Here is a 25,417-nt window from a genome sequence, read left to right on the forward strand (position 1 = left end):
TTGTCTTCTTTACCTTAAGTGAACTTTAACTTCTGTGTAAATATGTAATAGTTTGTAGTTTTAATTTACCCAGTTCAAGAAAACTGGAATCCATGCTGGTGGAAAAAAAACCCCAAAAAGTTAAATAAGACTCCAACTGAGAAAAGCCAAGGACTTTGAAAACTAAGAGTATAAAGTACCTGAATGCAATCCAACAACCACCTCCTGCAAAGGAATTTTATAATCCTATACACTCTCAGTACCACTGAAAAAAGTTACATGAGAACTAATACATGGAGGAGGAGACTGAATGTGGTTCATTTAAACCTCGGCATCGGAGCTTTGTACGTGCTCAATATACTGTTACTTTATTTCACATGAAATTAAGTCTTGGAAAACTTTTACTTCTTCTGGCAAACAGAATCTGAAAGACAGTCTCACCTGCCTCACACTTCAGTCTGCTTTTCACTTGTTGACGTGAGTGTCACCCAAATCAAGAAAACAGTCCCAAATTCCACCATATACTATGGTGATACCTTATATTGAATCTATTTGCAAAAAACCTGTTCTTTCCTTGTGTGAAGGAAGATAAAATACAACCTTCTACCAACCATTATGTTCACCTCTCAATCATATATTTTTCCAAGACACCAATCTGCCTAACTATTGACAAATGCACAGGCACACTTGAAAAATATTATCAGATTGTGGTATTTTATTATACAAAACAAATCCAAATCAAAAACAATTAAACTTAAGCTCTCAGGAGTGGAAAATCCCAAAAATATTTTAAAGTGACACTTACTTTCAAAATATCTGTAAGAGTTTTAATACATTCCCTGCACAAAAAGACTTCCAGCCTCTGTTACTATTAGGCATTTATTTTGTCAGTATTAGTTTCAGGCTGTTTAAGACACCACTGGCAATTGCTCTAAGTCAAGACTCGCTACATAGGCATTTCCTAAGAGCCTAGAAACAGGAATTGGAAGGGACATAACTTAAAAAAATACCACTGAGCAAACCAAATTAAAAGCCTTAAAACAATTATCAGGTAGTTTGTCTTTAAATACTAACACACTGCAGTCCATTTCTCAGAGCAGGCATGAAGCTGAGTCATTAGGGGTAACAATAATTGACAAAGATGCACTGCACTTTTACATTACAAGGACATAAAGAAAAGTTGTTAATTCCAGCTTCACTGGCAAAAATGGCTATTTTCAGTTTATTCAGCTACTACTTTTAACTATAAAGAGGCTTTCTGTTTTTGGATTCCTTTGTGTGGTTTTGGTTGTTCTTTTGGAGGGGGGTATTTTGTGGTGTTTTGTGGTGTTCTGGTTGTTTTTTTTTAAGATAAGGAAAAGGTCAATACAGGTAGATGATAATATTTCAGAGGTTTTATAACAGGCAAACTAATAAGTTCATCAAATATTCACATCAGCATAGGAACCTCATCTTCTTCAAACAATTTACTGGTAAGAAGCCAAGGTCCACTAGCACAAGGACTGACAGTCTACCCGTTTTCTATTCAAGAGCTGCAGAGATCCAACACAGCAAAACCACAGAGTGTGCATTACAACCCCTAAGAGGACCAGGTCTATAAGGCAGAAACACTTCCATAACTACGAGTTGTCCCAGAGAGAAAACAGTTTTCCAAACAACCCCAACAGATTTATCAGTCCCAAAACATAACAACTTTAGCCTCTACTTAAAGTGATGAGAAGGGTCACAAGTAAGTTCAGTAAGACAGCTAGATTCAGTTTCCCTGCTCAGACCAATTTCTTATTAAGGCAAGTCATAAGAGCATGCATTTATTCAACCACGGTTTGGCAAAGGTTGAGTTTAAACAAACTCATTTTCAGGTTTCAGTTAGTTCACTCTAGCATCATTTTTTGACTAGAAATCGAAAAGTGCAAAAATATTTATTTATATCTTCTTAAAAAAAAAATAATTCATTTTATTGGCGCAACAACTCCAATTTCTCAGGAGTTAAATCCACTGCCAGCAATGGATAGAAAAGGAGGCATCAGCATAAAAGAATCAAAGTGCATTTCCAGAACGCCAATGCTACATGAATTGGCAAGCCATAATCTTATTTTCACCACTGGAATAGATTATGCTGAATTCATTTTATAAAAGTCTGCATTACACATTAACATAAGAAGTCTGTCGTGAAGTCTTGGGGATACTGCAATGAATCATCGAAACGGAAACGTTTGGAGACTGTGCTGCTGTCCTCTGGAATGTTTTCTTTGTCTTCCTTGTCGCTACAGGTACCATTACAACTGGATTTCACATTCCGCTCTTCTGAGCATTTTGTTGCGTGTCCTGACATCTGAGAAGAGCAACAGGTTTCTTCAGGGCCGCACAAGAGCGCGAACTCCCCTTGCTGCAACCACAAATGAGAAAGGCAGTCTGCTGCTGTGGGTCTTTCCCTTTGAAAAAGAAAAGGGAAAAGTTGCTTTAGTAAATTTCAGAAATACTAAAAACTTAATTAAAATAACTCTGACACACGTTAAGAAATCTTCAGCAAAACTGACACTAAAGCATCAGTATCACTGTTTTTCAGCACTACCTCAGCTGCTACAAAACACATAGTTAAGGTTAAGCAGTGGCAACACACATCTAAATGCAGCTGACAGTTTCCCCCAGAGCTGGTAAGCTTTTCATCAGAACAAGGAACATAGTTCCCTTGGAATGTTTTCAACATGGTATATATAAATGTGCACATGCTTATGCTTTTGAAGTCCTGTGTTTTATACTGCCCATTGTAAATAGGGTGATAATAAATGCTAGTGAATATTCAGCCATTAGGATTGCAAGGAATCATGGTATTAGGTATATAAATTAACATTCACTTTCTCTAGGTGCTCCACAAATTTAAGACTGTTGCCTGGAGGAGTTTGTTACTTACTCTGGATTTTTTATGAGAAGTTTCTGAATGAAGTCTTTGGCAGGCTGTGAAACTGATGCAAATGTTTCTTCTGAATAATCCACATTAACTTGAGATATATTAAGGTAAGTTTCTTGAATATCAGCTCCCACAAATGGAGATTCTTGTGTCAGCAGCATGTATGAAATGACACCAATGTTCCTGAGATAAGAACACAATGTACAATCCTACATGAACATCTGAACAATATATCCTGCATATTTACTGTGCTGCAGATCAAACTTCCTGATGTATCCCACACTTAGAGAATTAAAAGCATCATGTGACATCTCAGTTTTATGTGATTCAAGCAGGTATGCACAAACACACACAAGGAAAGCATCTCAAGTGGAGGCATTTTTGAAAATTTCTTACTTTCAATACACCCTTTTCTTTCCACTCAGATTGTTAGGAAAGCAAATGCATCACTTTTACACAGCCCTCTCTTGGACATACAATTCTGGATGAATTATCAAAGACTGAGATTTAGTCAACCTTTCTGCACATTCCACATCCGAGCTGGGCTACAATATCCTCTCGCTCAGATGTTTTTCCCTAAGAACATGACACATCATGCAATCTATTATAAATCTTAGATGGTTTCCTGATGCATAATAAAAATGTTTTTGTGATCAGACAGATCAGGTCTTAGTACCCATTACACTGTGGAAACTGCAGCTGCTGCTGTGTTTGTCATTCTGAGTAGAGCACCAACAATTTGTTTTTATGTCTTCCCACAAAAGCACGCAAATATTAAGTGGTTAAAAAAACATTCATGAACAGATTTAGTTACTATTATGAGTTGAGGATTTCAAAGGAGCAATTAGATCACAGCAACTTTTAAAACTGAATTTTAATTATTAAGATGCTCAAGAAGAGCATATGAATATTTTATGTTTCTAAGGAAACATTTCAAAGCCAGTCTTTAAACTAACAGAGTTCATAAAATTAGTAAGCCACAAATAAAGCTGTGGATCACTTTAAGATATTTGTCTCATTTTTTATGACTCATTCTGCAAGTATTTCTCTAAAGATAAAAAATAGAAACTTAAATACTTTTTATCATTTGTATAATAAATTTATTTAACAAAAGTGGGGAGGAAAGAGTGTCCAAGAGAAGCTCATACCTGAAGCTTGTCATCCCAGAGTAACTAATACCTAAAGTATGCTATCCAGCCACTGTTATTGTTCCCTTAGAACAAATACCTATACTCCAGGCTCAGAAGCCACTGGCATTCCCTTCTAAGTGTGCAACAGACCCATTTACAGTAATTCCTTGTAAGCCTTGAGTTATATCCTCCTATCCCTCCCTCTTTTAGTCAGTCCAGCAGCAGGGTATTCTTGGAAGCCAGAAAAAAACTGCATCAGTGTCCAGATCTGGCCCCTAAGTTGTTAAGTGGCCCCCCCACCTCAATAAAATGAATTAAGATATACAACCTACCACATGTCTGTAGCTGTGGTAATAGGATCGTAGTTTAGGATTTCTGGAGCTAAACAGATGGAGAGAAGAAAAATGCTTTAATAAATATATTACTCAAACAGCCTTGTATCATACACTACATTTCTGGCATTTTTTTGCTAACCATTATTATGAGACTAAACACGCAGTTTCAATAGTTAAGTTTATTATTTTCAAGCAACAAGAGCGCGAAAAAGTTATTTCTGTTTGACTAGACACACAGATGTTTAATTGAGTCACACTTAAACAGCACTACATGGCCTAAAGTCTATTCCTAGCCAAATCTCAAGATGTTTTCTAATCAGAAGTATCCACATAAAACATTCTTCTAAGAGGTTTTGAAGTATATAGCTTTTTTAGGGGAATGCATAAAGCCTTCAGCATGTTAACACTGCAAAAGCAGATGACCAAGCCAATTTTAGGATCAGTGGCCATTAGCCTATGCTAGATAGCAAGTTATTCACTGTAGTTTGAAGTGCTCTTAAAATTGAGTGTTGGCAAATCATGAAGGAAACCTGTGCCTCACAGAGGACCAAGTGTTAATGGCAATCTTCCCCTTTCCAAGGAATATTTTAATCTCATTAAACCATCACACTAAACAACATTCCCAACTCAAAGAACACTTCTTTGTGCATGCTAATGCTGTATTTCAATTCTAATCAAAAGAATTTAACAGCCAAAACTTTTTGTTAACAGCTGGCATCACAGCAAGTACTGCAGCATGAATTGAGAGCTGCACTTACTGACATAATTTGGGAATTTGTGGTGCAAATATTCATTGACCACTCTAAAAAAAGAACAGCTCAAAACACATTGCTTTGTCCTATAATGTTGTTTCTCCAGTAATGACTGGTAAGTTCATAAGCATATTACATGAACTGTTTGTTTTCTCCAAAGCACAAATCAGACATTGTGAAGCAGCTCTTCCATACCCAGATACTCTGTTGTTCCCATGATGTGCCGCAGTTCACTGGAATTCTCAAGCTTCCGGGAAATACCAAAATCTACAATTTTTACATCACCAAGAGGGTTGACACTGCTCAGCAAAATATTCTGAGGCTAGAATAGAAAAGATTTAAATCTCAATTAATCAAATGCAATCTGCAAAAAAGCCCAATGTACAAAATGACACTGCAGGTTCTATTATGCAATGCTTATTGCTAAATTTTATTTAAAAATATTTAATCTCTAACACACTCCTTTTTCTCTTCATCTTTGTTATGTATTTAACAAATTACTTTAATGTAATAATAAATTAAAGTACTAAAATAAAAAGTTTTACCTTTAAATCAAGATGAACAATATTGTTTTCATGCAAGCAGCAAAGTCCTTCAAGTATTTGTCTTATAAGTCTTACAATATCCCTTTCACCAATTCTGTAATCCAGATCTGGGACACACAAGTCAAACATTTCTCCTCCAGCAGCACTGAAACACATTCAAGAACACTTATGTATTAAGTTTAAATTTTGAATCTTAAGTGAGGAAAAATGCTATATATTGCAATATATATTTATCTAATGTATATTTATAATCTCAGAGAGACTGGAAATATTATTATTACTTTTTTTATATATATATATATTTATTTATTTATAAATATTTATTTATATATTTATATATATTTATGCCAAAACACATAATATAAGCACATAGAAAAGGAAAAAAAAAAAAAATCTGATGATGCTTTTTCTTTCCTAAAGAAAGTAGTGAGCAAAAGCAGTTGAGACACCAAAACAGAACTTTGGTTGAAAATGTCATAATACTCCGGTACCCTCAAGCATTCTTTCCTACAAGCAGGTGTGAAGATGCCTTCAAGAAAATGAGTTCTGTCATCATTCCTTAACCAAAGAAGCCTCTCTTTTCAAGTCAAATATAAATTTCTTCCATTAGACCAGTTCATAAATAATTCAAAGCAAGAAAGCCCAGCAGTATTCCTATTCTCAGATTTCAGGAGCAAAAATCATTATTTTTTACATGATGTGGCTGTGGTGTAAATGTAATAACAACAACTTATTAACAGCTAGACTGCTAAGGAATAATTCTGGAGTGAGGAAACTGCATACTTGCCTCCTGCCATTCTGATGGAAGACTCAGAAAGGTACCAGGAAGAAAATCTAGCATGCTACTGCTGATTAAATATACAGTTGCCTAGTCAGTTATTGAACAGTCCCTTCCAGAACTCTAGTAGACACAGAATATTGAGAAATACAGGGACTCAGTTCTGTCACTTTTAGTGTAAAAATGGCAGATTTCAAAAATAAGATTGACAAGGTTCATGTTTTACAGAGCATCTCAAGCTCATCTTCCTCAAAAAAGGCTTCCAGAAAACCCTATTAGTACAGTGTAAAGCAGCATGGAAATAACCATGTTGCACGTGGTTTATTAGTTACACTTCTACCCTTGGCCACAGCTTCAGCTGTTTCCTTTCAGGCTGGGTTTGAAATCATTACTCAGCCTACTCAAACTGCCTGAAGTTTCTCTCCCTTAAGAATAAAGAGCTACCTCAAAACTACAGATCAGTAAGCCTAATCTTCAATGCTAACAAAATGACAGAATCTATAAAAAAGTTAGATGATGGACAACACAAATAAGCACAGTCATAAACCCGCTCTGTGAGGTGTCCATAATGTCTCCTCTAGCTGGCTTTATGACAAAATGTAGATGAGGGAAGAGATGTGGATGTCATTTACTCCAACTTTAACAAGGTTTTGACACTGTCTCCCACAGTATTATTGTATCCAAGTTGCATTATGGTCTGGATGGGTGGACACTCAGATGGGTAAAGAGCTCAAAGCTCTGCAGGAAAGATTTGAGAGTCCTCAGAGACAGCGAGAGTTGAAGTGCAGGAAAGGTCAGCAGCACCTTGGGCTGTAATAGCAGGAGCACAGCCAGCAGATTGAGGGAAGTGACACTACCCAGCACACCAGACCACTGCTGGAATGCAGCATCCTGGTTTGGGCTTCCCAGTTCAAGGAAGACATGAACAAGCAAGTTCAGCACCAACACAGAAAGTGAGTAAAAGAGCATCAGATGACCTGTGGTGTATATAGATAAATAACCTAATGGAATCCCACACAATGACACACTGAACTAGCAGGGATAGCTCAGAAAATTTTGACTGAAAATCATTAAGAAATAATAGGACCAATGTGCAGAGCAGTCAAAACAAAAAACAACATACCTGGCTATCATCAGGGGGGCTACTGAGAACAAGCAACACAATGCTCAGTATAAAACCTTAGCATGTAGTTCTGCTTCTGTATCTTCATTTATGTAGGATTAATGAAGATACAAAGAACGGCAAGTAAGAGGACAGACAGTTGCTTTACAACAACAACAACAACAAAAAAAAAACAACCAAAGAGACACTGACTCTTCAGTTTGGATAGAAGACTGTGGAGAAGTGTACAAGTGATGCTTACAAAAACACTAAAGCTGGTTTAGAGACAAACAAAAACTGTTATTCACCAGATACTGCAATATAAGAACTAGGAGGCATCTGATGAAACTAGTTGATTAGTTTGAAAAAGATAAAAGAAAATATTTCTTCACACAGAAGATAATGAGCACCTGGAATTTATTACCACCAAAGTAGACAGTATCACCAGGTTCAAAAAAAGGACAAAACGCATTCACAGACTCGGACAGGTCCATAAACTAAAAGGAATAAGCAGAAAGGTATTCTCAGTACAATACCTCTGTTTGCTGCAACAGTGCAAAGAGAGTGAAGAGCAAAAAGTGGGCAGTTATATGCTCCTTACCTCTTCCTGAAGAGCACCTTCCTACAGCCACTGCTGGAAATGGCAGGTGAGACAGAGCTCTGATCTCACTCTGCAGAGCCTTTCTTAGTTCTTCAGTGCACAAACTAGATAGACCTGGAAATTATTACAGCTGCACAACGAGCTAGTAGAGCTGCCAGGTTTCTCTCTGAGTAACTGGATTCTTCCTTTGGCCCTCACATTAGAAGAGTAGCAACCTCCATGGTGGGGCTTTTGAAGAAGTATTCATATCTTTAGTGATTCCCTCTACAAAGATGGCCTTACTAAGAACTAGCATCCACTTCACCTTTATTTAGAAAATGTGCACTAACACAAACTGACTCTTACTCCTACATCTTCCAAACCCCAACAACACACAACAAGATCAAGGAACACGTGCAGGGGGAAAAAGTACAGCTGAAGACAAAATGCTTATAAACTATTTTATAAACTCATTTCTTGCAATTCTTTTCAAGTACTGCTTCAGAGTTCTGATAAAGAGAAATGAACACGAAAAGCTGTTTATTCTGCTACAGGGGAATATAATTTAAGTGTGTAATCCCCACAAAAGCAGGAACACTTTACTGCAAGACTTCAGAACACTACAAGGAAGTTACACCATGAACACCAATGTAGCATAAGGAAGATGTTTCATTACAGAGCTTTAATAAGCAAGAGAGAGCTAGCTTAGCTGAAACAGAAGCAGGAAAATCAGTATGGCTTTTATGTGAACTTGCACTTTCAGAAGTTCAAAACTTGCCATCTGGACTTTGTCTTGACTTCTACATTATTTATTATTTTAACCTTCACAGAACAACAAATAATATGTTAGGGATCATCTAGTTCCAGGAAAAAAAGCTTTTAAAGATAGAATCTAGCTACATTCTTTGGAAAATTTGAAGGGATTTATCATGGTGTATGCAGACCACCATTAACAGCACTTCAAATACTTTGTACATGAAAATTAAAGCCTAGAGAGATCCAACTTCCAAATCTGCCTTTTTGTTTCCCACATTCCAAACAAAAATGTACAGCAAATATGAGAGATAATTCAAATTCAATTCCCAAATTAGACTTTTTTTTTTTTTTCAGATCTAATGAAAAGCTTCAGGGACATCTGAAACAAATATGGGAATTTTTTACAAAACAGCTCCAAAAGCCAAACAGTTTCAAAACAACAAAACTACTAAATTTAGAAGCTCAGAACCCACAAAGCAACTACAAGTCTCCAGTCACCAAAAAGCATCAAGTGCTAACTGAAGTTCACAGAGCATAGATGGGCTCAGCTTCTTTGAAGTCTGTGTACTTGGTATCAGTACTGGGCTATTCTATTTTTTTTTTATAATTTAAGATGCATCAAAGCACTTTGGACTTTCGATGGGATTCAAGAACGTTATCTCCAGTCAGCTTGCCCGAAACACTCTTAAAGCAAAAAATATAAAGATGCTTAGAAAGTATATCCTAATGAAATATTAGCATAATATATTCAGTGTACCGTTGTAATTCTGGGCATTCAGGCAGCTCATGCAAGAAATTAGTATACTGAAAGATTTTTAACTACAAATGTGGAACATCTGATGAAGGCATACTTACTATTCCAACACCAAGATGATTTCATTTGCTGTTTCATAGACTTCATGAAGATTAACTATGCGAGGATTAGATTTCATTAATTCAAGTACGGCAATTTCATGATGAATTTCTGCTTTGCAGTCTTGACCTCTTCTTCTCTTCTTTAAAAATTTAGCTGCATACTCTTGGCCTGTGGATTTAGCTATACATTTTCTAACCACAGCAGATCTTCCTCTACAAAATAAAAGGGAAAACATTAAGACCCAAGAGATAAAAAGCACAGAAATTGCCACTAGAAATAAAAGGGCATGGCAAATAACTAGAAACAAACAAAAAAATGTACTGGGGAATGCCATGCTTGGCCTTTTCTTACATATTCCCTGAACATTCACTTGCAGCCACTGTAGAAGAAAGGATACTAAGCCAGATGAAGCTTTGGTCAGACCCAGTAAAATTCCCTTTATAAAGACCAGGTAAACACTAAATCAGATATGGGGTTACAGGAACATTCTCACTGTAGGGTCACAAAATAACTCATCTAGAAAGGACTTCTGGAGGTCTCTCAAAACCTCCTGCTTAAAGCAGGACCAGCCATGACATCTTACCAGGCTGCTCAGGGCTTTGTTCAGGTTGGCAATACTAAAAAACCCTCAACCTCATCATAACACCTACAGGACACCATAATGAACAAAGCAAACCCCCTGTGAAATGCAATCAACGAACACAGAAAATAAAGCATATTTATATGTACAGGGGGGCAGGGAGGTTTTCAGTGCAGAAAATTTTAGAAGTCATAAAGAGAATTTCCCTCCACAAATCATGTGGTACTGCTACAAAAATCTCAGGTATCTGCAAAACGTTTAAAAACATCTTAGCAGAAAAACACCCAATACTTAGCATTCTCTTCCTCAATTACAGTTAGACAAAGTGTGCTGCTTTATTTCCTAGCCAACTGTTTAGGTATGGAAAAAAAAATGTATTCTGGTAAAGAAATGTTTTTTTAAAAAAAACCACATACTGTCATTAAAACACCAAGCTGATCTTTTTAAAAAAAAATTAGGGGGAAAAAGTTGCAGTTTTTTAAGCCAAGTTATAAACTCCTGAAAAAAACAAAATTTTATAACCACTACTATTGCATTCCCAGAAATGCCTAGTTGCATTCTTGCAAAGTGTTTTCAAATGATACAAGAAACATTATTTATAAAAAAAGAAACAAACCTGAAAGGCTAAAATAAATTGTCTAAAGTTCTAAAAACAGTATAAAGCTATGCACAAAGATCTACACTTATGTAAAAAAAAAAAAAAAAAGCCTTTCCACCCATATTTTTGTTACCACACCATACTAAGAACAAACTTAATGGAACAGCTCGGCATGAGTTATTCGAGCTGTGGTTTTTTTAACTAAATTAGCTACTTTAATAGAAAATACTACGTTGCCCTGCTTTGCCTTTTTTCTGGTGTAAAAGCCCCAGTCCCTAAAAGGAATATTTCCTTAAAAAAAAAAAAAGGCATGTCTGAGCCTTTTTTGAAAAAAAATCTAGACTTCAGTATTTAATCAAAAAAGGTATGAGCATCTCACGAAAAAAAGTAAGATTTTCATACACAAATAACCAGATATTAAGTAGTCTGCACAAACCCGCATTATTAAACACGTAAAGTTTACCTCTAATCATACTACTATAAATTACTTAGAAAAAAATTCAACAAAACAGCTGCTGTCATCATTTATTTCTACATAAATTAGTTGTAGGATTTCTTTGGCCTTTTTTTTAAAGCACTAGATTTAGAAAGGCGAGGGTACAAAATTCAAAGGAAAAATTAATTTCAGTGGTGGAAGTTATTTACAGTCTGATACATGCACACTCTTCATTTTAGCAATATTTGTAAGCCTGCAATTGCCAGGTTCTTTCCCAATTGTTAAACCAGCTAATTACTGCAGAACATTTTAAGTTATTGAGATGAATTTCATTACATACCAAAGTTGAAAATACTCCCTGCCCCAGCTTACATTCTTGTTTTAACATCACATCACCCTGCCAACCACAAAAGTTTCTCTAAAATTACCAAAGGGGAACTGGTTGAGTTTCATGAGAACAGTAAGATCTTCCCTGATAGTTTTGGCCCATATTCCCCCTGGTTGCTGCGGGTTTAACAGCTTTGAAGGGTCAGTGGCATCTCCAGATTGATGATGTAAGAATTTCCACTTGTTTATACTCTATTTGCAGTGTGCCAATTAAGACAAAGTTAAGACAGAATAGTTCTTTTAGAGCAGTGGAAATTGCCCAAGAAATGCAAAGAAGTCAGGTCGGAAGTGCTGCACCGAAGCAAGCAGAGTAGTTCCCACTCCCTGCTGCCTGCAAAGCAGCTGCATAACCATCACTCCTCACAGCCCAGTTTTACAAGAAAAACTGATTTCAAGATGTTTTCATATCTCAAGTTATAAACCACAGAAATCTAACAGCTTCAGAAGAAGCCAAGCCATGCACACACCAGGGACAAAGCTACTAAACCCACTAAAGAGAACCCAACCTGCCAGCTTCGTGAGTCAGTGTCTTAAATACCAAAGGACCTAGCAGATAAGGGTGTGGGAGGAAGAAATGGGACTTGGGAAGCTTAAGCAGAGAACAAAAGAACTATTTACTACATAATCTGAAGAGGAAGAAGAAAATTGCAAGTGAAAAAAAAAAGCATATTGAATCTTTTAGACAGGCTACAAAGAAAGATGGATTTTACATCACTTACGAAGCATTTATACACTGAACACATTAAAAAAATACACACACAGGCTAGGAAAAATCAAAAGTATGTTTGGAAAACATAGTACTCTGCTTCTGTTTTCTCTGCATTTTGGCACTTGTTTTGTTATGCCTGGTTTTGCATGTAACAAAGTGTTAAAGAATCCAGTGTTCTGGAATCCACAGAAAAATCCATAGTTTTGTTTGGTTTAGATGTCATCTCACAAGTAACTACAACAAAATCCAACCTTTTAACAATACTGGAGTTCTAGAGGATGGTGCATATCAACTGCTTCTGCAGAGCCCAGATTTCAAAAGCAGAGTTGACAATAGTTAAGAAAAGAGGAAAGTTATGGGCTGCAATGTGCACTTCTGCAAAAGTCTACCAGATAAAGCACATGCTAGAAAAACAGAAAAAACCCAAGAGAACAATGAAGGCCAAAGAGCTTACAAAAACACATACAGAAGAACATCTCTGCTGACAAAACAAGCTGCAGGTGCAAAGGGTTGCTGTGTAGCCCAGCAAGGCACAACTGTGAGACTGACCCTTGTCACTTCTGTTCCAAGGAGCTTGGACACACAACCATGGCATTATGTTTGCATGGCTTTACACCCAATTCACCGAATATTTTCAAGGTGTGAACTAACACAGCGATTTCGAAAAACACATTCACTCGTATGTCTGAAACAGGATCACAAAGACCAAGAGCTTGGGGTTTTTTGTTATTTCCTATTGTACTGTTGCAAACATGAGTAAGGGAAGAAGGCTGCAAAACTACTCTGAAACAGTAGGTTGCTCGAAATTGCTTGAGGGTGGGGAGAGAAAAGGTTTTATGGACTTCAGAAAATTCATCCAAACAACTGGATCAACCAACTCAAAATCCCCATTCCTTGTCTATGTCATTCTACGTCATCTCCTCTTCAGTCCATGTACCTGAAATCTGATGTGTGACTAGACAGGGAAAACGCAAGAAAAGGAAGATAATCCCAAATCTACATGCCTATGAAAACATCTCTCTGATGTGGAAAAGGCTGGCAACTTATGTCTCAGTGTACCTTTTTTCCTGGTCCCCAGAGAACCCATTGGATGCTGCAAAGAAGAGGACTGGGAAGGATACTTCGTTCTCCATCTACTACTATAAAAGTTTGCCAGAAAAATTCTATCACTGTACAAAGAATTCTCCTGCAGCAGAAATTCCTCCTGCTAAAATAAAACACATAGGAACAATCTTACCTTCCTAGCTGTTTTGATTCAAGCGTATAAAAATTGTGGAAATTCTCTGTCTTGATTGCTGTGTGCAGAGGTGTGTCTAACAAGCCAGAAAGGCTTTTATTCTCCAACTTTCTTCTTGACATTGTCAAGAACAGGTCTCTCCCTTCTACCAGTCACCTGCTAAAGCAAAACAATTAAGAGTTTTAGAAATTCCATAACTGCAGCACAGGCAAGTATACAAATATTAGAGTTTAGGTCTATAAAACCAGAATATCTGTAACTTCGTTCCATAGTTACCTGAAAACAACACTTTTATTCACTGTAAAAATAAAACCCAAAAGGAATACTAATCAAGACATGCTATTTCAATAATTAAACATTTGAGATAAGTTGGGTTTTTTCCCCCCTGGAGCATATCTTTAAGACATTAGGGATAGGCTTCAATTCTAATAAAAATGCTAATAACTACTTAACTATTAATGATATGTACCTTCCTTTTAATCTTTCTGAAAATGAGCTTTAACACTTCTTTGGATTCTGGGTAAATTTCAGTACCTTTATACTTTTAACTGGTATTCTTCTGGGAATTAACCAAAACTCCTTCCTGTTTGTTGACTGCAACATAGCAGGAATGGGTAACAACAGAACAAAAGTGTTTTTTCCAGTGGGAAGATTCATGTTTCTTATTAGACTCATTCATAGCTCATCTAAGTTTTATTTTTAAGGCTAGGTCAATTGTCAGAAAGCAGCATGAATAGACAATGTTCTCTTTGCAAGTTCAGATCATTGAGAATCAAATGATGTAGTAATTCTGATTCAATTATCTTAATAAACCAGCAGAACAGCACATTATGAAGATACACCCACCCACATTAAGTCTACTACTGTTAAAAATAAAACCAAAGCCCATAAAAATACTAGATTTTGGCATTCACATTTATAGGCCTGAAGCATCTCTTCAGGCAAAATGCAAAAGCAAGGCAGAAAAAGGTTACTGAAGGATAACAGAAGTTGTAACTGATGGCTTTTTTTAAGTTAAAGAGCAGGTTTGCCTTTATTAGCAATGAAAAAAACCCAACAAACACAAGGCAAATTACAGTTTAGGGACAGTTAGCAAACTCACAAAAATACACTTTCACTTTTCAAATTACAGAAGTGCACTATGAGAAACTTCTGGGGGAGCACTTGAACTAGTTATGATTCAAATATAATCCAGTACCCATCCAGCACTGTTCACGTTCCCATTCTTGGAACATGGATGTTCACATTGGCACAATTTTGTGTTCGAATCATAATACAGGCTTTAGCAGGAAAAAGACCCAAACTACACAGTTTAAAAATATCTTCAAAGTATCATTTGATAAGCATCAATTAGCTTCTTTATAAATTATCAAGAGGCAACAACAGAAAAACACAAGTGTCTGAATCACTTTTTAACAAACATGCATTCCTTTTTCCCCAATTATATGACAGTTTATCACTTAAGAGGCCGATTCTGATGTCTGAAATTATACGTGACTCTCCCTAGTGCTGTACTCACTAGATAACTTTAACTGTTCAAGTGTATCTCCTTACTGCAGTACTTCAACACAAAAATATTTGTATTAGATAACTGACTGAATTGATTAAGAGCTTACCATTATGAGTTTATTACCATTATCAGCTATATTATGTAAACCTTAATTTTATATCCTCATTCTTACAGAGCAACTATTAAGGAGAACTTTTGCCTTCTGTTGCTCTGACTTTATTTCTCCGGTAAGACACCACATCTCTCCTTTTTTTAGCTCGGTGTCACAAAGAATAGAGAAAAACCTACATTCATAGCAGGCGGAAACCCACATGAGATCCAATTAACTATGGAAAAAAAAGAAGGCACAAATTCTAAAACATTAACTATTTCCAAAATTAAAGGTGATACCTGTATTATTACACATTGCACCAATGTGTAACAGACATCAGAAATCTGCAAGACTCTCATTAAAAAGAAAACTTCCCACTAAACTACGGAAGTTCAACCAGGCAAAAAAATCACCTCGTTTAACTATTCGCGAAGAAGTCAAGTCCCCGCTGCGGGCCGGGGAAGGCGTTTGGCAGCGAAGGACCACGGGCGGCCACCAAGGCGGGACCGGGCCGGTGCGCGCGGTACAGCCCCGACTGCCTTCACAGGCAGCCCCGCGGGGCGGGGAGGCGCGCACCGGCGGGACTCGGCACCGGGCTGGGGAGGCAGCGCCCAGCACCCATCGCCCAGCGGAGCAGCCCCCCGGTCAGACACACACTCACCGCTCCTCGCTCGCCGCTCCCGGCCGGCCCCGCTCCCGCCGCCCTCCCGCTCCTTCGCTCGCTCTCGGCGTTTGAAACGCGCAGCCCGCGGGGCGCGGCTGCCCCGGCCGCGCGCGCGCGCCCGGCCCCGCCCACCCCGCCCGCCGAGCGGCCAATCCGCGCCCGGCCGCGCGCGCCCGGCGGCCCCGCGATTGGCGGGAGCGGCCCCCGGGGACGGGGAGCGCCCCCTGCCGGCTGCCCCCGCCCCGCGCAGGCAGCGCGGCAGGTGCCGCGTGCCCGGCCCGCGGGCCCGTGAGGGCCGGGGCACCGCCCGGCTGCGCGGCGGGGCAGCGGCGGGGCAGCCGCTTTGTGCCCCCGCAGATCCCGGAGCCGCGGGACGTGGGGCCGCGTCTGCAGCGTTTCCGCTCCGCTGGGGTCCGGGGATGTGACAGAGCCCCGGCCGCGGTGGCACAGCCGTGTGCGCTCCCCGTGTGCGCTCCCCGGCCTGGCCGCTCGCGGTTGGGCTCATGACGCAGCCGGCGAGGTTTCGGGCGACCGCAGCGCTGTCTGAGCCCGGCTAAAAAACACCCTGGGAAACCACTGCTCACTGACTCTGCAGGGAGCAGAGCGCTTTTCAGTGCTTTTAGACAAGTACACGTCTCGCACGGAGCCTGCTTGACAATTTCATGCATAGAAGTGGGAACTGCGCCTTCAGAGCCTCGTGTTTCAAGGAGCCCAGAAGAAAAAAAAAAAAAAAGTTAAAAGACTTTAACTTGTAGTTTCAAAGACCCTTTCTGAGGATTCAAAATAGCCCAGAGCATGGTTTAGAAATAAGTTGAAGTTAGAAAGAGTTCTAAAATAGCTGCAATTTGTTTGTCAAATTGATTTTCTCTGAAGCAATCCAACCAGCTGCTCTAGAAATTTGCAAACATCCGTTTTATAATAGATTTGTCACGAAGGCAGTAATAGTAATGTAGCATAAGAGTTTAAGTTCTGTATTTAATTTCAGCAGTGCACCATTAGAAGTACTGGGTTAATTTTGTTTATGTCATGGCACTGCCAGTGAAATGGGTAATTGCTGTGTTAATGGTGAGTAAAGTACGTAAGTCACGTTGTCACAGCTTGCATTAAGATGAAAGTAGTATAAATGAAGATAAGATATGCACTTTGAGAAAGCAGAAAGTATTCTTGAAGAGTTCGGAATATGTTATACCATGTAGCTGACACAAATATACCTACTAAGAATAAGAGCTGCCTTCCAAGTGTAACTCCTGCTTCCATCTAGATTTTTTAGCACTTTGAGCTGTGGGTATTTTTGATAAAATCAGTCTAAAGTCTTTACTGTCTCCCACATAGTTCCACCACATGACTCGAAGTCTGCAGTTTGAGATCGTACCTTTTCTTCATTATAACACGATCTCAAATACATCTGTCAAATAAAAATACAACATGTGGACAAGATTGGTTTTGTTGAGGAGTGCTCTTTGTGCAGTATGAAAAGCAAGCAGCATTCCGAACATACCAAATGATCCACAGAGTAAAATTAAATGATGACCACAATTAAGATGTTTTAGGTTATTATAGCAGGTGGTGCCAAGACGTAAATGACAGTGCTTATGTTTGTCTCCTTAGCTGCTTGTGTGCCTTTACTGATTCTTTTCAAGATTTGCTCTGCTCTTCCTCGAAGTTTTGAAAACCAAGTAAATACTAAAAATGCTTTGTGATATGCATGTTATTGTAGTCTTGGTTATCTGTTTATGTAATGCCATAGAAACATGAATGGCACTTAGAGAAGGGTATAATTGACAGGACTCCACCCTGAGGACTTTGGAATTTTACTTAGATACACCACAACTGAGAATGACAAACAAGGGGTGGAGAAGGGGGAATGGTAGGCTGAAGGTCACAATAGTACAGGATCATGAACTATTATTATTCCTAATGTATACACCTGGTCTTTGGGATAATTAAAAAATAGTAATTAAAGGTGTTAGCTTCATAATTCCCATTCTTAGTTACTTCTTCTCTTGTTTACCTTGATTACCTACCCATTACAAAGCTGGCTTTTTAGAGTCTTTAGAGGCTTTCACGAGAATAACAATTTCTTCTTGATCAGTTATCCATCTGGCAAAGCTGTGATGTACAGCTCTCCCAGATCAGAGCCACAGGTGTTTTAGGGAGCTAGCCTTATGGAAAAAGCTCAGCTCCCTCAAAGAGTGCTGATTTCAACTCAAATCTGTCACAAGGTTGATGTAGTTTGGACTGAATAGATGGCAACCTACCCTTCCCAGCAGATAACTGTGTCATGGGGGTGTGGGGCAAGCACACAACTTTAACAGCCACATAGCTGGAAGCTGGGAATGTCTGATCAGCCTTCTCCAACTCGTTTGTGGTAACTTCTTTTGACAAGACAACACCCTGAACTGTAGCACCAAAAAAAGGCCTCAAAATACATGAGGCCAAAGACTAACTCCAGCAAGCTTTTAATCTTCTTTGCAGCACAGCCCTTCCACAGCGTGGTGTGTGCTTAAGTAACACAACACACAACAGCTTACCTGAGCATCTCCAGCATCCTGCAGTTAAAACTCATGGGGAAAAGATACACATCTTCTACATGTTGCCTCTACTACTGCAGCCTTCAAGAAGCTTGAGCAAATCTGCCTGAAAAGCGGGTGATGGTTATTCTGCAAAGTAGTCAGAGCCATTTGCTTGAGGAAAGAACATGGAGTTGGCAGGCCAAAACAGCACACAGAGTGTGGCAGGCCAGCTGAAATATGTGCTGACTCGGTGCATCTCAGATCATAGCATAAAGCAGCCTGTCTTAGGGGGGGCACTCCTGTGCTTACCAAACATTTCTCTCACTCCGTGGGGATAAAATAAGCAACACCACCCTATAGATCTTACCCATGCCTCAGATATCTGCCAGAGCACTGTTAGGTGAAGCAACCTCTCTGATACCAAACACTAACCTAAAACAGGAAATAAAGCACAGAATGGTTTTTTTACCACAGGACTCTCAGAATCAGCACAACACATCCTGCCATATTTGCAATAGCCAGTTCTGGACATGATCTAATCATTGAATACAGATACTACCCTTACCCAAAAAGAATTATCATGTTCTTATTTAATACAGGTCATTTTAAAAAAAAACAAACTGACTTTTCTTTTTTTTTTTTACCTGTGCCACAATCTCTGCACCACCTTCTCACAAAAGGCAAACCTCAATCCGGTGGGAAAAGTCTCTAGATTTCAGCATGAGCTCCATACCAACTCCAGTGTTTATTCCGAGGGGAAAGTGAGCAATTGTGCAATACATGGTGTCATTTATCGGTGACCTGGATGAAAATATGAGTCTAACATCGAGAATGACAACAGAGACCAGATTCTGAAAGGGCTCCAGTCTCAAAGCCTGACCTCTTCCCACAGCAGCTCTCCTTCAGTGATTTAAGTTAGCTTGCATCACAGCTCTGGTAGCAGCAAAAGAATGCAAAATTACCTTCTAGAAAAAGATTAAAATAATAGAAATATCAACTATCAAATTCTATAAAGAGTTTACATAACACAAAATAGAAGTGACAGCTTGCCATTTCACCATTCTCCTGTGTCTTGGTGGGGAGAACCCTTGCCTAAGGGCTGGTGAAAGACCAGTATCTCTTACTGGAACTATTATTATGCTAGAAAAGTAGAAGGAAATCTTGGGTGAGTGGAGGGGGAGCACTGACTTTCATTCAAGACAGAAAAATGCATTTTTCCCTGAAGATATTTCCCTGTGAAAATACTGTGCTTTCCTGTGTTACAGCCAGTCAAAAGCTCTGTGTTGCTCCAGTCAAAAGCAGAGCCTCTTACACAAAGCCTGGGCCTCTCCAATGTGTTACCTGTGATATCTGGTGCTTGGTTCATTTGTCATAGGTGGTTTTGTTCATATGTAGTTCTTATTCCAATTATGTTGCATATGGCTGCAGAATCCTTACTTTTTCCCCTTCCAAAACGATGATTTGTAATATGCCAGATGCCATAGGCCACCAGATAGGACTTAGAAAAGGTGTGTCACAAAGACTATCTTGTGGTTCTTCTAAACGTTTTGAAATGCTGCAAAGGGCATAGAATGATCTAGAGATAAAGGTACTCATTTAAAAAATGATGTTACAGTATATCCAGAGGCACAATAAAAGAAGTTATTTCCAAAGTGGATTTTGTAAGAAGATTTATTTTAATTAAGTGATTTCATGATGAAACATGGTCTTAAACAAAATAGAGATCAGTATGAAAATAAAATTATACACAGAAAAATCTTTTCCCCAAATGTTTTTGAGTAACAGGAAATACAACACAACAGTCCTGTATTCAAATTATGTAAATCTGTGAGCAGTCAAACATTATAGTACATTCCTTGAAGCCAGGCACAATGAAACACATTGTGTGCCCCTGTAACACACTCAACACATTTTCTAACTGTTCTCTCTGCCTCAAAGAAAAAAAGTGAAATGTAATGCAATGTAAGTGGAGAAAAGGACATAGACCATCTTAATGCTTGAAGCACATATTCCCCATTTAGTGTTACGTGAAAGACATATACCAAATTCAAATGAAACTTAAATTGGCTTGTAGAAAGATAGAAAAACTTGGTATTGTATTTGATATACAGTCTTGTGAACACTTAACTGAAAAGTATGGAAAGGATTAAAAAATACACCGTGTTCTACTTAAAGCTTAGAAATAAATACGCACTCTGTATTCTCAGTGCCTGAAATTCTTTAAAAACAAAGAACTTGTTATAAAATTATATCAAGTAATTGTCAAAAATGAGGGAGATGCACCTATATACCTGTTAGATTCCGGATGCCTGCATCCCCACTACAAAAGCTTGTAAAACTATCTGCGCTTTCAAACATGCAGAATAAACCAAACTGTAGCCTAGTCAGGGCAGGAATATCAGCTGACTTGGGGGTAGCAGTATTCCACACCACATCCCTCATTACCTTCTTGTTCTCTAAAGTTCTCCCTTTCCATACTGTACCAGCCCTTACAAGTACAAATGTTCAGTCACTTATACAAAAAGCAGCCTTTCTGATCAGGATTCACGGATGCCCTCAAGGCTATGTCATTCCAAGATTACAAAGAAAAAGCATCCTCCTAATATGATTTATGTACTTAATATTGTTAGAATTCTTCCTCTCCCTGCAATGCTGATAATAAACAGCAGTCTCCTGAGTGTTGCAGACTCATTGCAGAAAAATGTCCTGCTGTATGGAACTACTGAACCATTATGGTTCAACGTACTAGTTGTCTTCTCATTTAGGACTTCAAGTTTATATCAATTCTTACCATCTCAGTTACCGTGTTGAAGAAGAAAACTCGCAAGGAATTCTTCTTTTGACTCTATACTGATGCATCCAATAGTCTTGTCTTCTAGGTAAAGAGCCAGCTCAGCTTTTAGGTAGAGAACCCCATCCTGAAGTCTTCCTACAGTATTTTTTCTGATAATGTCATTAGAGTGTGAATGGAGTCAAGACTTGCATCAGCTTGGCTAAAGCTAACTAGGTCATTGAGAATATTTTAATTACCTTAAGTAAGCTTTAGAAATGGCATAACAGTCCCTGTCTTTGTGGAAATGCATGGTTCTTACACAACCGTAACACAAACCCCAAGCATCTAAGAAAAAAAATAAATAAAAATCTGCATTTCAACACATCTAAGTATTAGGGATTTGGCCCATCACATTTTAAAGGAATGTCATCATTGGTTGTATTGATTTAACTTCTTACCAGATGTTATTTCTCTTGCCAAATGCAGGTAGTAATAAACAGTCATTATTCGTACTAACAAGAGTAAAGAGGACTTCCAGACACCACCCTTACTTTATTTAAAGCCTTCATTTTCCTGAAAATAACCCAAATTAAAAGTAAAAAAAAAAAAAAAAAAAAAAAAAAACCACAACCCAGACCCAATACAACAAGAAAAAAAATTTACATAGAAGTAAATTTTCTGACTCTGTAGTTTAGATTTTCAAAACCTAATAATTAGGTAAAGCATGTCTTGCAGTTGCAGTAACACTAAAGTACTTCAGGATGAATAGTAATTTTTCCCTAGGTGCATTATCATAGCCTAATTTTCAAACAAAAGGTATCCCCTTGTGTATACCCAGTGATCTTTCACAGCTCACTGTCCTGCTCCCTATTTGCAAAGTGCAGTCCTATTTCTGTCCCTACTCCTCCAGACTTATCTTCACTCTACCACTGTTCCACGGCTGCATCTTGTATGCTTTCTGTGCTGCATGGAACTGCCCTATCTTATCATTACAGCACCTGCAATTACATTCCTTTAGAATTATTTGTGAGGCTTCGGAGATTTATTTGCTTATTCATACAGTAATCTACTTTAAAATTACTCAGTTCCAATGTCTGGCTGCAGCCAGCATGGCAATCAAATATGATGTCTCAGCAAAATCTTCTTTTATTGACCTTATAATGCTAGATGAGTATTTCTAATTATAAAAAATTTAATTCTCACTTAAAATGAAAAATGTTGAATAGTAAGTGGAGCATGTCGTGAGCTGCTAGTATTGCAATTAGCAGGCATCACTGATTGGAACAAGCTTTTGGAACAATCTCATTCAAAGGCTGAATGACAAAGTCTCCAGCTGTGGAAGGCACAGTCCTCACTAAGGTAATAAATCCCTGCTGCTGTGATTTCTGGATCAGCACTCACCTGCCTCACTGCACAAGCTGTGCACCCACCTAGCCAACAGCCTGAAGCAGCCCAGGGGGATCACAAATTCTGGCAGTATAAAATATTACAAGAAAAATCTGCTGCCTCATTAATTTTGCAAAACCAAAATCAAAGGACATTTTACCCTTGGATACATATTCAACTGTTTTCCAAAAATCTTTTATGACTAATTTTCTTAAACTACTTAATCTGGATGTCAGAGTAACATCGACTATAGTCGATAGTCGATCCTATCAACTCTGGACTGAAGGATGCTGCTTTGAAAAATAAACAAACCCACAGTCTTACTCTGATACTACAGCTTCAGTCAGCGTAGGTGGTCAGCAATTGTCTCTGGGTGATTGTAGGATTATAGGCAATCAAAAGGGAGAGGAAGGATGGCCTTTGGAAGGCAGCCCAGAATAAAGGAGACCAGAGTCCTGTGGAGTTCTGTAGGCCTATACATTTAAAAGCTAATTACATTGATGTCAGCACAAAAGTATGTTAAATTAGTTGAACAATATACCTCCTGAGTGCTTAACAAAAGCCCTCTAAGTAGACAAGGCTTATTCTAGAAGGGGCTGAATGAGAAGCCTCTGAAAGTTCTAAGAAAAGAAACAAAACAGAAAAGATGAGTTTCATTATTCAAAAGTTTTTTAATGGGAGAAAGGAGAGCAGCATACCTTAGCTACCTTTTGCACTCACCATAATTTTAGGAAATTTGTTAGAATACCTCTCTAGTTTAAATTTGATTGTAATTATTCTGCAATGTAATCTGAAAGGAAACAAATTCAAAATTTGAATTATTGATTTAGAAGGGGGTTAATCAATGAGTGTACCAATTATTTCATATACTTATTAGGTGGTATTTTTAGATACACTTTTAATACATACAGATACTCAATGGATTGTAACCATTCCACAAGTCTTTGACTGTCATCCTTTCACCTACAGTAAGGAGGAGTCTTTCTAAGAAGTAGTCAGAAAGTCATCGTGTAGTTATACAAAACAGAACTCTCAAATAATGATTTTACCTTAAAATACCTACAGCATAACATGGCTCTGAACGAAGACGATGAAGTAAAGCCCTAAAAGAAGTTTCAACCTGAAAAACATCTTTCTTTCCATAAAATTATTTTTTAAAATACTAGAAGCGTTTAAATAAAAAAACTTCATAGCAATTAACACCCTAAATAGTAGTAGTCTAGTGCCAAAATTAGTCAATCTAAAATTGAACAGAAGCACTCTGAAGCTTATTGCATATTTGAAAGAGATGCAAAATATAAACCATCTTTCATTGTGAAAATTCTGTGTTTAGATGGTCAGCTTTATAATTTTGCACACTGCTAACAAAAATGGGTTATACTGGCTTTACAATAAAGTTCTTTTCCTCTACTATTTACCTAACATATGTTTATCCTCCAGCAAACAAGTAATTTCAAATTCAACCTCCCAAATTCTTTTTTACTGTAAAATATTTAGGCAAAAAATTAGACTAGTCCAAGAGAGGCCTGAAGACCAAACTTCTGCTCAGTTCCTACTACTACTAACAGGAATAAATTGACCCTCCACATAAAAACAGTGGCAGGAAAAACAAAACCACTGTATAATTTAATGCAGATAAGTTTCATTTGCTGAAAAGAAGTAACTTGCTTTATGCTTTGGGAATTGAACTTATACTGGCTATTCAAACACAGCTGCTGCAGATTCCCCTTTTGTGAACAGGAATTCCCTCAGTCCAGAGACAGTGTGCTTCAAGTATCTCCATAAAATTCTGCAGCTACCACTGCAGAAAGTCAGTAAACATCTGCAATTAATACTGCTGAGATTACATTTAAAAACCAGATGATACCTTGTGAATGCTTCAGAAAGAATTTTTTTCCTTTCCCCCCCCCCTTTTTAAAGGATTAAAAATACATAAGCAACCACAAAACTCTTCTCTTTCCTATAATTTTAAACAGAGAAAACTACCATTCTGGTGCTCTGCCAGTTTAACTTATGCCAGAAACTTTGTCTGATGTCCTGCCAGCATGCTGCTGCCTAGATTTTCAGTTTCCCTGAAGATTACATATATTCCCTGTACCCTGTGTGACCCAAGGTTAGCTGTTGCAAAGTGGAGTTCATGTGGTGCCCAGCAGGCCTGTGTGCACACGTGGATTTCACCCCAGATACTCTCTAAGCCATATTAACAATTTTTATGGTAGGTTCAGTACAAGGATAATGAAAATTATGTTTGAAAGCAAAAAAGGCAATTATTTGATGAATACGAAGGTAAAACAGCAGGCAGGGGGTGGGGAACACAGTTTGGGTTGAAAGGCTTTCCCATCTTACCCTGCCAGGTGCTGCTGACGGTGCGACAGAGGTGGCAGATGGCTGTCTCCTGCTCTCCTGCCTGCTGCGGGCGAAAGCACCGCTGTCCTTGTCTGGCTCCCAACCTTGAATGGGTGACTGCTTGTTACAGTAGGTGCCAAACTGAGCAATTTCACTGATTACAAGCTTTTCTGGTGTATTTAGGAGTGTAATGGTTAAACTGACTGCTAGCAGTGCCAGGTGAGCAAAGTGCACCTCTGCTAGGCTGGGATTTTGGGACCTGGAAAGAGGTGGACCTGACCTTGCAGTGCTGGGGACAGAGGTCATGCTGCTGCGAGCCTGGCCGGGAGAGCTGCACTGACCTGTGAGCTGCCTTTTGGCTCCTGATGAGTGGCTCCACCTCCCTGCAGAGCAGGAAACATGGGCACCTCACCTAAATTCTTGCGGGGACCTCCCCCACCAGACTCTGTCTGATGGAGATGCTGAG

At 38.6% G+C, this 25,417-nt stretch overlaps 1 protein-coding gene across 7 annotated transcripts; it reads right to left on the bottom strand.

Annotated features, from left to right (window-relative positions):
- Positions 1–777: 777 nt before the first annotated feature.
- Positions 778–25,383, bottom strand: STK17B (serine/threonine kinase 17b). Of its 7 annotated transcripts, none has more exons than XM_017837405.1 (8): positions 24,952–25,383; positions 13,669–13,827; positions 9,721–9,933; positions 5,650–5,794; positions 5,300–5,426; positions 4,350–4,398; positions 2,891–3,070; positions 778–2,411 (listed from the first exon to the last, which is right to left on the bottom strand). In XM_017837405.1, the coding sequence occupies exons 2-8, from the start codon at positions 13,788–13,790 to the stop codon at positions 2,129–2,131; spliced, it is 1,119 nt and encodes a 372-aa protein (XP_017692894.1). In that variant the 5' UTR covers positions 13,791–13,827; positions 24,952–25,383; the 3' UTR covers positions 778–2,128. The 7 variants fall into 7 exon arrangements, with proteins under 7 accessions (XP_017692894.1, XP_017692857.1, XP_017692871.1 ...); XM_017837368.1 differs by lacking the exon at positions 24,952–25,383 and adding an exon at positions 15,931–16,033; XM_017837382.1 differs by lacking the exon at positions 24,952–25,383 and adding an exon at positions 15,931–15,981 and having other exon boundaries at positions 13,669–13,824.
- Positions 25,384–25,417: the final 34 nt, after the last annotated feature.

The sequence above is a fragment of the Lepidothrix coronata genome, unplaced genomic scaffold, assembly GCF_001604755.1.
Source record: "Lepidothrix coronata isolate B3197 unplaced genomic scaffold, Lepidothrix_coronata-1.0 Scaffold7, whole genome shotgun sequence".
Taxonomy (NCBI): Eukaryota; Metazoa; Chordata; class Aves; order Passeriformes; family Pipridae; genus Lepidothrix; species Lepidothrix coronata.

Bases quoted from the DNA above. Each gene is read 5' to 3' on its own strand.
- STK17B (XM_017837405.1), bottom strand. From the start codon at position 13,790: ATGTCAAGAAGAAAGTTGGAGAATAAAAGCCTTTCTGGCTTGTTAGAC. The intron at 9,934-13,668 runs GTAAGATTGTTC...TTTATTTTGTAG, and splicing joins GAATCAAAACAGCTAGGAAG to AGGAAGATCTGCTGTGGTTA. The intron at 3,071-4,349 runs GTAGGTTGTATA...TTCTTATCTCAG, and splicing joins ACCACAGCTACAGACATGTG to GAACATTGGTGTCATTTCAT.